At 39.4% G+C, this 15,674-nt stretch overlaps 1 protein-coding gene across 1 annotated transcript in view; it reads left to right on the forward strand.

The window, feature by feature from the left end:
* CLINT1 (clathrin interactor 1) overlaps positions 1–15,131 on the forward strand; it is a 46,842-nt gene extending 31,711 nt beyond the window's left edge. The window contains exons 7-12 of the mRNA XM_059860451.1: positions 4,762–5,005; positions 5,502–5,583; positions 8,913–8,990; positions 11,598–11,893; positions 12,541–12,745; positions 13,441–15,131. Coding sequence (XP_059716434.1) covers positions 4,762–5,005; positions 5,502–5,583; positions 8,913–8,990; positions 11,598–11,893; positions 12,541–12,745; positions 13,441–13,781 — 1,246 coding nt within the window. The 3' untranslated portion in view covers positions 13,782–15,131. The remainder of the gene's footprint in view (positions 1–4,761; positions 5,006–5,501; positions 5,584–8,912; positions 8,991–11,597; positions 11,894–12,540; positions 12,746–13,440) is intronic.
* The last annotated feature ends 543 nt before the right edge of the window (positions 15,132–15,674 follow it).

Below are 15,674 nucleotides of genomic sequence, written 5' to 3' on the forward strand. Positions count from 1 at the left end.
ACCTGCTTCCTGGGCTTCTGCAGCTCCCTGGCCTTGGGGAGCAGTGTGGCTCTGGCAGTAGTTAACTGCTCTTGGCTGCCTTCCATTACTGCCCCAGCTGCTGGCAAAGCAGGGGATTTGGCTGAAATAGCCAGAGCTTTTCCTTGTCTCAGCAATTCAGTGCTCATGTGCCAGTGTACTGAAGGCTGCCACTTAATGCTGCACACACCCTGAATGCTGGAGTGCCAAGGAAGAAAATTGAAATTGCTTTGACACAGTGCTGCTTCTCTGAGCTGATCTCAGGAAGAACAGCCTGCAGGTAATTTCTTTAAAAAAAAAGTCAATTTCAGTTGAGGCTTTTCAGGAAAATTTTTGTATTTTACATCTGGTCATTAAATTTCTTCAGTAAGGGAAAAAGTCTACCCTGCTTTGGTTACAGAAAGAACTTAACATCTGTCACACTTCAACAGGTGCATTGAATTAATTATCTGGAGATCAAGTTTGTACTTAACAGAATCTGAAATTGCTGTAGAGAAAGTGCTCAAGTATATTGAAATAATTCCCTTTTGGGAAACAACTGAAAAATCAAATTTGCACTGAGATTTGGTTAATATTTTTTGCAAGAATATCTTTAAATAGTCACACATGTATATGAACATAAAAATACACTTGCACACATCTGTGTGATGCAAAACTAAAGCAATTTTGCATGGAAACAAAAAGTAATAATAATGGCAGCACTTCTGGGGGAAAGCCCATGTGGTCCTCTTGCTGGGGCATTAATAAATCATAAAACTGGTATTCTTTGCACACATCAGGGTTCCCTCTTAGAACCTAATATCAATGGACTACAAAGGGAAGGGATCAGAAGAAAAGTAAACAATTTCACATGCAACAATGGTACATTTGTGTGCATTTCTGTAGTTATCTTTCAAAAGCAACTTGTCCCATGATGTCTGCAGACCTCACCAGCCATGTTTCAAATAGGGAATGTACAGTAAACATATTTTTTTTAGTCTTACTTTCTTTGTTTTATTTCTGAATTAAAACTGTCTCTTACAAGTGCTGGATAAAGTCTTGTATTTTTCAGTGATTTAGACAGTCCTTTCTGAAGCCTAATCTTTAGCAAAAGCAGTGTATTTTCATGACTTCTCCACTGTATATCTCTGCCCCTAGTAACACTACTCTTTTTCTCTGGCTAATATTATTTTAATCCTTGTCTCTTCTGTTTGATTTTTCTCCTATTTTTTTGGTCTATGTCAGGTTCTGTTTGTCTCAAAATTTATAAAAGTGATAAACTTTTATAGCGACTCGGAATAAAAGGAGGTATTTTTGGGACATACATGAGCAAAGGCAGTTTGGTGCTTGCAGGTTATTCTGCTGTAAGAAGGAATTCAGGCTGCAGCATTTCAGGTCCTCTAACATTGCTTCAAATCCCAGCCTGGAAGTTCTTTTTCTCTTCTCTTGGCATGGGAATCAAATACCATGGAAGGGATTTTATCCAAGGGTTTGAGTGAAGAGGTTTGTTTCTACAGAAGCCATCAGAGGACCTAAGAAGATTGAACAGATGGTTATGGAATGTCTGTATTTATCCTTAAGGATACTGTAAATACATGCTTAGTGCGTGCTCTATTAGCAAAATACTATATTTAAATATTAAAACTGAAGGTGGCATAAAATTTTAATTATATAACTTAGGCTGAAAATAACATTCTTTTGTAAATGCCTCGTGAAATCTCTGCATTTGTGTTTTCACACTTCAGCAATTTTTTTGTAGAAAAAAGTGCCAAAAATGTACTGACTAATTTGTAGCCTGCTGCAATATAATAACAATTAAGTTGCCATTTCACTTGGAAAAGTGACTAAATGGTGATACTCACTCAGCTGGCAAACGTGCTGTTATGTTCTATTGTTGCAGTCTTAATAACTTTATAAACCATTATTGCTTGAGTACTGCAAAGCCAATTAAAGCCTTGAAGCACAAAGAATAAATGTGTCTTACACATCTTACCTGTGGCCAGTAAAACTTGGAAGCCATGGTCTTTACACACCAGAAGAACTTGGCCAAACTTGTGGATTTCTGACTTTACTGGCAAAGCCAGTGGTTTGCATAGATGGAAAAAAATGCTTAAAGGAAATAAGAACTTTACCAGAGAGCTAAATTGTGCAAAATGATGAGTGTACAGTAGATTTCAGTGCAACTGCTTTACATTGTGAGATTTGGAGAAGCCAAGTCTGCTGCCTTTTTTATTTTAATTTAGATGAAAAATTCAAACAGTGTTATGGGGGAAATGGATTCTTTTTTCCTTTAATATATCCCTGTGCAAGTAGTGAAAACCTCAAGCAATACCCCATGGGGTGGGAAAGCCTCTGCTTTTCTTCCTTAGTGCTTGTTAGTTCTTAGGTGAATAAACCAGCTGCTGTCCTGACTGCACACTGAAATTCTTGTTTCTGAATTACCTGCAGGCACACAGAGGTGCTTCTGAAACACTGCATTTTTTTTTTTCCTAAGAATTCTTAAAACTCTGTTAATCCTTGTTTCACCAGAACTCAGAAAGGTTGATGTAGGTGACAGAATAGAAAGGAAGCAAAGCTTCCAGTACTCCTCTGAAAGGAGGCAACAGCCATGTTTAAAGGCAACTTTAAAGAATGACTAAAAGTCTACTTTTAGTCATTTTTATGGTACTAAAAGTATCTAGAGAATGACTTTTATATTGGAGTGTAATTTAGATAAACTTAAAGTCTCAGTAAACTGTTTTTGTTTTCTTAGAGGTTGTTAAAAAACCCCTCACTATAAAAAATTTAAAGCAAAGGAAATGAACATGTGTCCATAGTTTGATTTCTCAAAGTTATAATTATATACTTTCTTTGCAGAAGGTTTTTAATTATTTGGTACATTGCTGTAATTTTAAGTTCTCTGTGCAATTCTCAGATGAAGCACTGCAATTTTACTGAGCACAGTAAACACACTTAGAGCAAACATTAATCTGTAATTATGTTTTTGGTTCATGTGACCATTAAAGAAAAATAAAAAGTGAATCTCCTGAGAGAGTTTGGAAGAAGTTCGGGTTGTCATAGAAAATTGAATCTTGTAATATTTATTCTCCTTTCCAGCATATATGTTTTAATGTCTTTCCTTAGAGCCTTTAGTCATTTATTCTGCTGTATATCACCAAAGACTGGCTTTTTTCATTCTTGCATTAGTTAGATTGATCTTTAGCAGTTCTGTATCAATCAGACTTTGCTTGTCACTTGTTTCCTCAGCTCACATAACATTGTTGGACTCTGTAGTGTGGACAAGAAATGCATTGCTGGTATTAAATACAGTACATGGAGAGACTGAGCCTTAGATGTGTTGTCTGGTCTTGGATGTTTCCAGCAGCATCCTCCACCCTCCTCCAGGGTTCTTGGGATGGATGCCCTGTGTACACCATGAGAATGTGCAGATCCCTCTGCTCTAGGAGCTCCTGTTAAAATCCTGATGTCACAAATGGAGGTGTGGCTCTGGTCACCTCTGGGGTCCCCTCTGTGCACACAGGTGGGCTCACACTGGAGGGTTGGAGTGCTTTGTCAAAATCAAGTTAAATGATGCTATTTGAGCTCCCTTATCTGTGAAAGGCTGGCTCAAGCCAGTGCCAGGAGCTGCTGGTTGGTCAGCAGCTGTGAAATTTATCTTTTTAACAGTAAAAGAATTGCAAAAGAGAGTGAGCATTTGTGTTGAGTGATGTTACTGAACTGAGCTATCCCCAGTGGTGAGCAGGTAACATGCACAGAGGAAATGGTACATGCAGCATGTTCCCAAAAAGCCACCATTGTTAGCAGAGAACAAAGGCTCCCCCCCAGAGTATATTGCAGTTACTGTCACATTCCCTCTGACAAAGGGACAGCCTTTCTTAAATTTTTCAGTTTTAGTATTCTAATGCATTATTAAAATATAAAACCGTTCCACTTTCAACTCTGTTGCTAAGGGAATTACAATTTCAAAATACATTCCAATGTATTTAAGCTTTCTCTACAGCAATTCTCACTGTTATGTACAAATCCTGATGGTAACAGGCAACATGACTGGTGGCCAATTACTTTCTTTGTGAAAGACTTAAAATACAAAAGTAGAAAATATAATAAATGAATCAAATAGTGTGCAACAACTTCTAAAAAGTTTTTGCCCGAAAAGGTGATATTTTTATTCTTTTACATTTGAGAACAACTGTGCATGCTCTGATACTGGTAACATTGCATTGCATAATTCTGTAAGCAGTCTCTTCCCACAAACATCTTAAAGAATATGAAAGCCTGTTTCCCTGGAAAAGGAAATGAGCTGAAATACAAATGGAGTTGTGCAAATCCGAAAGACAGTACAGAATGTGGTTCATTGCTTTCTGTCTCTTTGTGTAAGTACTGAGCACACCTGCCAACTTAACTTTCTGTTGCTAAAGTGTTACATAATGTGTGGGGGAGTTCCTGTCAGGAGGTGATTCAATGTACTGGGTTTAAACACTGATTTCCTATTATCCTCTGTCGTGGACTTGCAGTTCATTCTTAACAAAATAACCTGCTTTTTTCCACTGCTTCTGTCCAACAGGTGCGATGCTGTCTGGTGTGATGTGTTAAGTAAGGGTGGAACAGTTCCTTTCTCAAATGTAGGAGAAAGCATCATTTTTATCATGAACTGTTGCTACAAGAAACTGCAGTAACCAAAACTCTTGTAGCTTAAGCCAAATGTCCTCTCAAGGAACTGAGAAGTCCATCACAAATGCTGTGCTATCACTTTTGTTTTTCTAGTGACAGTGATGAGGAAAAATCTAGAAGAGGCAAATCTCCCAAAGCTGAATTTAAAGATGAAGAGGAGACTGTGACAACAAAACACATTCATATTGCACAAGCTACAGAAATTACCACCATCAGGCAGAAACGCTCAGCAAATCCTTCAAAAACCATTGACTTGGGAGCAGCAGCTCATTACACAGGAGACAAAGCAAGTCCAGAGCAGAACTCTGCTGCTCATCCTGCACAGCCTACGACAAAGGTGAGACAGCAGGACAGCACATCATTTTGGAAGCTATTTTCTTCTGTCCTCTAAGACAATTTCTGATTTAGGGTAGGTTTTATGATGCAGCCTTCAAGGGAGCTGTTTTATCAAAACTGTTTGGTTTATCACAGTCTGTGGAACAGTATAATTGTAATTAATTGAGATTGCTTTAAGGTGTAGAATTTTTTAAATATAGTCATTAGCGTGTTTTGCTCTCTTTAGGACAGCAAAGAGAATTTTGGCATGAAGTGTTAAAGATTCTATGAAGCTGAACACTTACTGAAAACTTACCAAATTCTTCAGTTATAAAAAAACTATGAGCTTTAGTTTTTCAGTATTTGATTTCACATTTTAGCCACATGGCTGTTGGCTTTAAAGTCAAATCTTCGAAGCAAAAGCAAATAAAATCCTTCAAAACCCCAGAAAACTTCTTAATGTCATTTGATTGGTTAATGATATCATGAGATGAGATCTGGTGCCATTTCTTTTCCAGGCTGCTGTGCCCTCTGGCAGTAAGTCCTCTAATGACCTGGTGGACCTGTTGTTTGATGGAGCCAGCCAGCCAGCTTCCACAGGTAGGTTTGGGGTCTGTTCCAGTTCTGAGGAGAAGTTTGTTTGTTCCTGGAATAAAGTTAAAGTAGATTAATTGAGAAATCAATACTTGAAAAAATGTAAAAGTGCCTGGAAAGAACCCTTTGTAGCAAGGTACTGTGTGTGCCATTGCATGGGACTAATAAATGTTAAGAAGACAAAGATTAACTGCTAGATCAGTCTGTCAGAAACTGTGTATGTAATGCAGTTATTTATAATTAACTCTAAAAGCAAGTGCAATCCTTTCATATTCAAGCATTTCTTATAGTGCAGTTCAAAGGCTGGGCAGGTGGAGATGGATCATCTTCATGGAAGCTTTCATCTGAGGTATATGGCAAACTTGTGTCTTTGTCTTATTTTCTCTTGGCACTTGGTTGATCCAAACCCTAGACCAAAAAGAAATTGCTTTCTAAAAATGAAATTACTCATTTAAAACACATCGTTCACTCTCTAAATGTGTAGTAAATCTGTTAGTCTTCACATGGACTTACCCTTTTTGCTCCCAAAATGCAGATTCTTTTCAGGAGTGTGTTAAATTCCAGTGCATTCCTATGGGATCAGTAAGAGTACAAAGGATTTTTTACACCAGAGTTACCACAGCTCTATGAAAGTTAAGATCCTGGATCAGAACCATTATCCCAAGTCAATACTGAATTTTTTTCTACCTAATTCTTAGGGCAGAAAGGTTTGAAACCTTTTTTGTTTTATATACAGTGTGTGTGTTTTTATTTTTATAAAAATTAGATCTCATTGAGAATAGATGTTTCCACTTCAAAATGAACCTGCCCATATTTCAAACAGAACTGTGGCAGCTTCTGTATTACGGTGTATTTAAATCTTTCATCAGTTTGGCTCATTGCTGTAGTCAGCCTTTTTTCTTCTTTTTTTTTAATCTTTTTTCTCCTTTTTCCAAAGCAGCATTTAGAAATGGTGCTGAGAAGAGACACATTACCAGCTGTCCTGCTAAATAACCTCTACTGACCTGAGCAGGCAGATGGAAAGGGTTCATTTGTAGTGACAGATCTTGTATGGGAATCTTTGAGGCTTGCTCATGTTGAGAGGATTAGTGCTGTCCTTCACATGCAGGTCACTTGATATGACCACTGCTCCTTGCAGCACAGGCTGTGGGAACATTCCCAGTGTCAGGCAAGGCAGAGGGAAAGGGTCAAATGCATCCTTTGATGTGTCCTATGAAGAAACTGGCAGGGAAGTGATGTCAATTCAGGGAACTTAGGGTTTGCTTATCTGTGTATTTTCAGGTGCAGAGATGTGAAAGGGTTGATTGGGCTCAGTGTTACTCTTTACTGGAGCAAGACAGTTTGTATGTAAGGGGGTGCTTGTTTGCCATAAAAGAGAAGATGTAAAATCCCTGGTTAGACCTGCTGGGAGGATTTTTTTTGGTGTTACTGAGCTGAGGTTCTTAACCCTTTCTTTAGAGAATTACTGCATTCAGCTTAATCTCTGTCCCCTCTCTCTGAAACTCAGTTTCACTTGAAAACAGGCAAGAGACGGGGAGGAGAAGTTAAACTTGACCGAAGATGTTAAGGGGTTATTTTGGGTTTGAACCTAGTTCTGTTTTTAAAATTAAATTAATCCCTAGGCACTGTCAGCCAGCCCAAGGATAATGGGTATAGCAGGGAGCATTGATTTTTATTTTTTCCTTCAAGCAAGTGGTCAGGAGTGTGTCATCTGTGTTTCTCATTCAGCATATAAACTCTCAAACCATTAACCTGTTCTGAACTCTGTAGGCACATACTTGGGGAAAAAAATACTTGAAAATGCTCATTGCAGTAGACAGGATAAATAGGATCAGATCAGGTTTTTAGTTTGATATTTCACTGTTCCTTTTTCATTCTTGGGTGTCAGAATAAAACATGTACAAACACACAGGAGATGTTTATTAGATCACTTCAGAATTTGTGTTGAAGAAATTCCTTAACTTTTTGTGAAGTTGTTTCCCTCTTGAAAAGGTGTTGAAAGAGTTTCTGTAGTGCTGAGTCTGAAAATTCAGAGGCCATCCTTGCATTCTCTGCTCGTGTTTTATATCCTGCACTACGCAATCAGCAAGAAGACATTTCCCCTTGGAAGAGCAGTCGCCTTCCTGGCAATGTCTACAGTAAAATAACATTAAAAAGAAATACAAGTACACATGTATTAGGAAGTGAATGGTTCCTTTTATTACTGCTGGCCATTTATTAAAAAGGAGATGGTTCTGGTTTAATTAACCCAGTTGAGAGTAGCAGATGGGGCAGAATGTCTTGCAGCGATAAGACAATTCCGAAATGGCACCAGATGTTGGAAGCTGTCCCTGGTGGTGTTTGAGTGCAGCACAGATGTTCCAGTCCCACCTGGCTGCCTCCTAAGCACTGCAGGCTAAGCAGCTGTGATGTAACCTATATAATGTCGCAGAACACTAAAAGCAAAATAATTGAACTGCTGCAGCTTCTTCTGAGGGTGGGACTGCTTGGAGGTGAAATCTTTAAGGACAAACAAATAAGGTCAACTTCTTGGCTTCCTCTGGTCAGTGGAATACCTGCTTGAAAACAGTACCAACCATAACTAGTGATTTTTATAACTTTTCTGAATGTATTTTAAAAATCAGCTTTACAATATGGTTCTTAAATCTTCTGCTTTTATACCTTGGCTGTATCTTTTTAGTAAAAATTTTTTACTATGCTGTATTCAGATGTCAATAATTTATATGCTGTATACAAATGTCTAGTTGGAAAACTTAATGTTCTTGCTGCAGAAAGGAAGCAAACTTATAAAAAAATGAACACGCAGGGAAGCTCTGTCCCTGAAATCCTAATTCAAGATCATTGCAGAATCATTCATGCTTTAAGTAACACAAAAACTAAATATAAGGTGACATGTAATTTTTCATAAGGAAGCATAATAAATTAACTTTTATACAATAGAAATGGTTGGCCTTTTTATATTATGCTTCCAGATTTTTAATTTTACAAAGTGCCAAACTGGTAGCCTCACTCCCCAGTTAAAAACTTGTTAATTTTCTTAATATCTCTGAATATATTTTTAGAGGTGACAAAAACTTGCATGTTTTAGTTCTTCCCATGGAAAACAAAACTGCAAGATCTGCAAGGCAGTTGGAAATAATCCAGTTTATTGTTGCTCAGGCTTGTATAAACATAGTGTGGGGATGAACAGGAAAACAGAGCTGACTTAGCGAGCAGAATCAATAAATGCATCGTGTCAAGTGCAGAGCAGCTTTTCTTCATAAATCCCACATGCAGTTGTTGCAATGGATCCTTGCACAGTCCTGTAACAACTTTTGGCTTCTCTCTGTTCCTAGGTGGATCAAGTGACCCATTTGGAGGATTTGCTGATTTTAGTTCACCTGCTGCTTCAGCGAGTTTCCCATCCTCACAAGGTAGGATTGATTTATGGATTGCAGTGCTGCTGAAGGGTGGAAGGAGGGCAAGAGTTGCCATGTGGCATTATTGAAAGTCCCTTCCCTTTCCAGGGTAAAGTGTGTGTGTAACTGGACCACAAGTGCTCTGGGAGGAAGGAAGATGCAGCCTGGCTCAGTGCATGTGCAGACATTTTACCTGCAGACAGACAAGCTTATCAGGAAACATGGCCACCATCTGAAAAGGTTTCCCTTAAAATTGGACTGGAAATAATAAAATATGCTTGGAAACCTCCTAAAGTGATCCATTTTCCTTTGGTGGAATCTTTGTGGGATCCACAGGGATGCAGAAAACCCTGGAGTGGGGAGAGCTGGCTGTCCTTTGTGTAGTTAATTTGAGCTGGAGTGATGTTTGTGATGAGGGGTTCTCAGCCAGGGTGCAGTATCAGGTACAAAATGAGAAAAGAGCAGCAAATCTACCTGGAGGCAGCTTTTACTCAGCTGTTCCATCTCCTCCTTTGTTTTGCTGTGTTGGGAAGGTTCTGCTGGGCCTGGGTTAGTTAATAGACCTTCAGTGTACTTGGTAGGAAAGAACTGCTCTGGTTTTTTACAAGCTTTCACAGTCAAACCCAAGTTGTTTTGCAAACACAAAGCTGCCCACTATGCAAATAACTCCTGTATTAATACAGTCTAAATTGATATAATCCTTTATCTGCATTAACATGATTAATCTATTCCAATCACCATTATGCAAGGGACAAGGAGTCCTGTGAAATTATTAATCATTCCTGAACAGTGTAAGCCCCTCTAGAAATCTTTTCCTTCTTGATTAATCATCTTTGAAGTCCTACTGAAGGGGCAAAACCTCCTCCCTTTTACCCCCTCTTCTATTATTGGTGCTCAATGCACAGGTCTGAACACAGAAGGAACACACTCAGCATTTACTTATCTATCAGGAATATTTAAAGTAGGTTTTAATTTTTAATATGTAATACTAATTGAAACATTCTAATATAGTGCCTCTTTGTGAGGAAGATCAAAGCAAATGTTCTAGTAAGGCCCTGAGCTAATGAATATTAGCCCACTTCATGCACTGAAGTTGTTGCAATACTTGGATTTTGTGAACAAATTTACTCTTCTACTTTTCTCTAAATTGTAATGTGTTGGTAAAGAAACATGACTAAAGGTTGAAGGTGTATGTTGATAAATATTTACACAAAGTGTTAAAGACTGCTGCAGTTACCCATGAGTGGGTGCAATATATTATGGAAGCAGCCATTGCATAGGGCAAGAAATAGAAACTGGCACTGGATTCATCTGCCCCAGCTCTATGTGTTTGAGTCTTTGTTCAGTCAGCTAAAGAAATCCAAGAGATTATTTAAATGTTCACCAGGACTCAAAGTTCATTTCCTGTGGCAGCGCTGTTGTTTGTGATGTAGCTGAAGTACCAAAAGTGAATCAGTGGGAGAATCAAAAAGCTGAGCTGGCCAGTGGCCCATGCTAGAGTGTGATTCACTGTGTAGCCTGTGAGCTGTTTAAATGGTTTTGCTTTATATTCAGCATCTTCTGCAAATGCTGTTTTAAGCTTTTCTTTCCCCATCAGTGCTGTGAATCAACAGTTTCCCTGTTAATGGGGAAACACGTGTTTTGAGGGAGGGAACATCTCCTCCTGTTTGACTCCAAGGTTTGACATGCTCTCACTTCACTGGTTTGTGTCACAACATCTGTGATGCTGAAGAGGTGCCCTTGCAGGTGTCTACAAACAGCTCGTGCTGTTGGCTCTGCCTTCACAGAGAAATAGAGAGAGAGAGCTCTGAGTTCTGTGTTCTGATTTAAACACTTGTCTCCAAAATCCCAACTATTGAAATGGAACAGTGTTCAAGTGATGAACTACAACAGTTCAGCAAAGCTGCTGCTGAGAGAAATCATTGATCCAAGATTGAATTTCTGCTTCAAATCAAGTCATTTAGTGCAGGAATCAAATTTTAAAAATCTAATGTGTTTTATATGAGCACTCCATGGATGGGAAGTGCTTATTCCTTATCAGCTTAAATAAGCTTTTCCTGGCAACTTGCTCTCAAAGTTCTGGGTTTTATTCCCCTCAGTGTGGTTTCATACAAAAAGCTACAGTTGTATACAAGCAAATTTGGATGTAGTTGTCTTTATTATGATGGAATTTGCTTTATCCAGTAGTTTGTTCCTGACAACTGCTCTCTCTGCAAATACCAAAATGCCAAGATAAAAGGTTGATCAATATTATCCAAGTTCTCAGTGTTGTTCTGACTGTAGTTTCCAGTCTACCCCAGGTTATCTTCCAGTTGTACTTCAACTGAAGCAAACCTGTCCCTGCTTGCCTGGCATCCACAGGTGACATCTTATCAAACATCTTCTACTCTCTGTGTCCGGGTGTTTCATGTTTCCTTTCGTACCTAGTTAAAATTGTTGGAATATTCATGAGAGGGAGTGATGTCCAGATGGAGGTTCTACCTGCAGATGTTAATCTGGACGGACACAGATCAGCTCTCATTTGTTTCAGTTCATGGAATATGGCATTTGCTCAGTGCCTTTCTCTAAGTCTTGTCTTTCTTCTCTGTCTTCCTTCGTCCCACACTGTTGCCTTTTCTTCAGGTACAGCAACAAGTGGAAATGGAGACTTTGGTGACTGGAGTGCCTTCAACCAAGCTTCTCCTTGTGCCAGTGCTTCATCTGGAGAGCTCTTCAGCAGCACAGCTCAGCAGCCAGCTCTAGAGCTCTTCAGTGGCTCACAGCCAGCTCCGGGCCAGCCTTCAGCTGCTTCCAATTCTATGGATCTGTTTGATTTGATGGGACCCTCTCAGACAACCATGACCTCCTCTCAAAGCATGAATTTCTCCATGATGAGTTCCAGTTCCATGGGTGTCAGTTTACCCATGTCCAGGTCACAGGTATGCTGCTATTGCTACAGTTTGCTAATGACCTTCTCCTCCTTAATCACAGCTTTGAAAATGAATGCATTCCTCTCCTGGCATGCATTAGACCCAGTCACTCAGATGGGATCAACATTTTGTCAAAAATGTTTCAATTGCATCCTAAACAGAAAAGTCTCTTCTTGAAGATGGGCTTCATTGCTCTAGGAAGTGTAGCTGCTTTTTTGGAGCAGTTGAGTTTGGTAGTGTAAGGCCATTCTCCACAGATTGTTACAGGTTTCCAGCCTCAAGTAGGTGGAGATGAGGACTGGTCTGTTCTCCAAAATACAGAAGCGCCTGCTGCAGTGGAGAGTGGTTTGGAAACTGTAATGGATCAGCTTGGTATTAGGAAGAAAGAATCAGCATGTTTGAGTTCAAAACTTGGCTGCTGCTGGTCACTTTCACTCCACATTGATGTGGGACTTGACCTCTGCTTACAAATACTCTTCTAAAATCTAACTGTGGAACAGCACCTGGCAGCCCTGCTTTGGAAGAGTTAAAGTTCATGGCTTCATGGGTTTTATTATCTTCTGAATAAACTAAATAAAACTAAATACTTGTTGTTCAGTCCTATTTCCTACCAGTAAATTGTTTCAAGTGAATCCCAACAAACTTTTCTTTTTTAGCCTCTGCAAAGCGTGAACCCGATGATGCCGAAGCCTAACTCACTTTATAATGCAAGGACAGAGATGGTCCAGAAAAATGCAAGCAAAACTCTACCCTCAACTTGGTCAGATCCCAGTGTAAATATCAGTTTGGACAATTTAGTACCTGGGATGCAGCCTTCCAAACCCCAACAGCCATCGCTTAATACCATGATGCAGCAACAGAGTAAGTGATAATTGCACTGTTATGCACACTGAGCCCTGTCTGTGTTCCATAGGCTGTCCCTGAGATCCAAGTCTTCTGTCCATTACCTTTTTCCTTCCTTTAGTCACGCTTGTTTCATAAACCACAGTGGCATTGTGACACAAGTGTTCTTTAAATGGAGATTGGTGTGTCAGGAGGCTGTGTCTGTGCAGGTTCTGCTGTGGAGCTTGCACCATGGCTGTGTCTTGACTTTGGGCTTCCTAATCTTTAGAACTTCTCTAGAATATTTATTGGTGTACAATGATATTCATACCTTCTGTAGAAGCTTTCTGAGTCTTCATGCAGAAAATAGGGAAACAAGTGCAACAGAATCATGGAATCATTAAGGTTAGAAAAGACCTCACCAAGGGATTACCAAGTCAAATCTGTGGCCCATCCCCACCCTGTCACCCAGCCCAGACCCTGAGTGCCACGTCCAGTCCTTGGACACCTCCAGGGATGGGGACTCCAGACATCCCTGGGCAGCCCCTTCCCGTGCCTGATCACCATTTCAGTGAAGAAATTCCTCCTGATGTCCAGATCAGGAAATAGCTGCATGCCTGGCCATTGTATCCATGTTCACAGCAGTGACCACACGAGTTCCTTAAATCACAAGAGCTCCTTCAGTATGAGCAGGTTCCACTCAGTGATTTTTGTGCTCTTTCTCTTCGCTGCAGATATGCAACAACCGATGAATGTGATAACGCAGAACTTTGCAGCTGTGAACCTCAGCCCCCAGCCCAGCATGATGCCCGTGCGGGCGCAGGGCAGCGCGCTGCTGGGAGGGCCCGTGGGGCTGGCAGTGCCCGGGGTGATGTCGGGTACCATGGGCATGGCCTCCATGGCCCCCGCGCCCATGATCAACCAGGGAATGATGGGCATGAACATGGGAGTGCCGGCCACAGGAATGGGCACAATAGGAATGGGGGTGCCCAACATGGCTATGACCTCTCTGACTCCTGGGACTGTACAACCCAAGCAAGATGCCTTCGCAAATTTTGCCAATTTTAGCAAATAAAGATTGTAAAATAAATAAATTAAATGAGATTAAAATAAAATAAATGGGCAGACTGAATGAAGGATTTTTAGCTGCACAAATATAGCTGGGGAAGGGATGGGAAACACTGATCAATTTTTTTTTTCTTTATCAGTTAAAGTGTCTACATAAAGAACCAAAAGCTATTTTCTAAGTGTTGAAATAACTAGTGTTCAAATTCTGGAGAGGTCAGAGATTCTTCTAAGGAATGTGTTGGATGATTTTGCAAAATAATTTGTATTAAGACCATCAAAAAACCTTTCCTACGTAGAAGAACCACTTTTAACTTTGAGACTTGATGGAAGACTGGATTGGGGACTGGGTAAAAATGTTTGAATCTAATTTTATACTTTTCTTTTTCTTGAAGAGCTTTGACTTTCTTTTCCCCCTCTCCCTGATCGCTTTGTCATAATTGGATCATTCCTTTTACTACCACTGAGTCCACAATTGTGAAGTCACTCAAGTACTATGATCAGTTTTTTATAAGAATATATATTTTTGTCCAAAAATGGCTTACATATGTGACTATGGCTAATTCAAAGGGACCTGGAATGTATATATACTTTTGCTAATGTTCCAGCCACACTGCTGTATTACCCAAATTTTTATTGTAAAAATCTTCTCTCAGTAATTTGGCGATCAACAGATTTTTGGGGTCTTAATGGGCTTCTAATGTTACAACTGATATCCTGTGCAAGTCTGGGAGAAGCTTTATCCAAGATTGCTGGAAGGTTTCCTTTCAGAAAACTCCAGAAAATGCACTTTCTTGGAGTTCTTTTTCAGTGGCACTTGGCATCCTTTGTAGCACCAATGTCCCTAAGGAGCCACTGGTTTAGGGCATCAGCAGTAGGTGAATCACACTTCAGTGATGTACATCTAGAACCTAACTTAATCCAATGGCATTGGATCCTGACTTTTATACAACACTTGGTGATTCCTTTGTGTAAATATGGCATTAGCAGCTGTGGAATCCAATAGAGGAGTAAAAAAAATATATATATTAATAAAGGAGACCTGTAGCAGTCAAAGATTTTACTGATTTACTGAAAGCAAAAGAGTGAATTAAGGTTTTGGGGGGTTTTGTTTTTCCTTCTGTAATTCTGCATTTAAGTTCACATGAATCAAGATTTTAGAATCTGGAACACAAAGACATTGTTATATTCACAAGCTGGGAATATTGTTAAGAGTAAGCACTATACTATAGGTATGAAATTTATTGCCTCCCTTTTCTTATGTTGGATTTCTTTTTTATTATTAAATTGATAAAACTTTGTTTCCATTGTATTCATAATGTTCTGTTATACATAACATTAAAATGTTCATTAAAATCAATGTTGGGCTGCTTTTCCTTTCATTCCATTTGACATTTATGAGAGCATTTGGGGAAAAAAAAATAATTATAATTTGGGCAAAGTAATTTTTATAAATAATTTAAAATTGTTTAATGACTTCTTATCTGAAGCCTTTCCTATCTGGCTCTACGGTTAGGAATTAAAAATGAAGCAGGCAAGATATCCTGACCCGCTCCAGCCTTGCTAATGCTCCATCTACAACATTTCTAATTAGGCAGAAATTCATGTACTTCAGCTAAGTGGTAATGAAAAGTGATTCATTTGCTGAATAAGAGATGAGAGTGAGTGTAATTAGCTGACTGCGGTTTTTAATCTTTCAACAATTCAATGTGTTTAAATTAGTTTCAAAGAATAGGAGCTTTCAAGTGTTGTTACATCAAAGTAATCAAGGCAGCCTTCAACGGCTGAGTAGGAGAGATGGCTCCGGTTCCTGTTCTGAAACCTTTACACTTATTTGGAATAATCATCTTCAAACCCTCTCGTTGGAACAGATGGGAAGGCTCAGACTGGTTCAATGTATGCA

The sequence above is a fragment of the Haemorhous mexicanus genome, chromosome 15 (genome assembly GCF_027477595.1).
Source record: "Haemorhous mexicanus isolate bHaeMex1 chromosome 15, bHaeMex1.pri, whole genome shotgun sequence".
Taxonomy (NCBI): Eukaryota; Metazoa; Chordata; class Aves; order Passeriformes; family Fringillidae; genus Haemorhous; species Haemorhous mexicanus.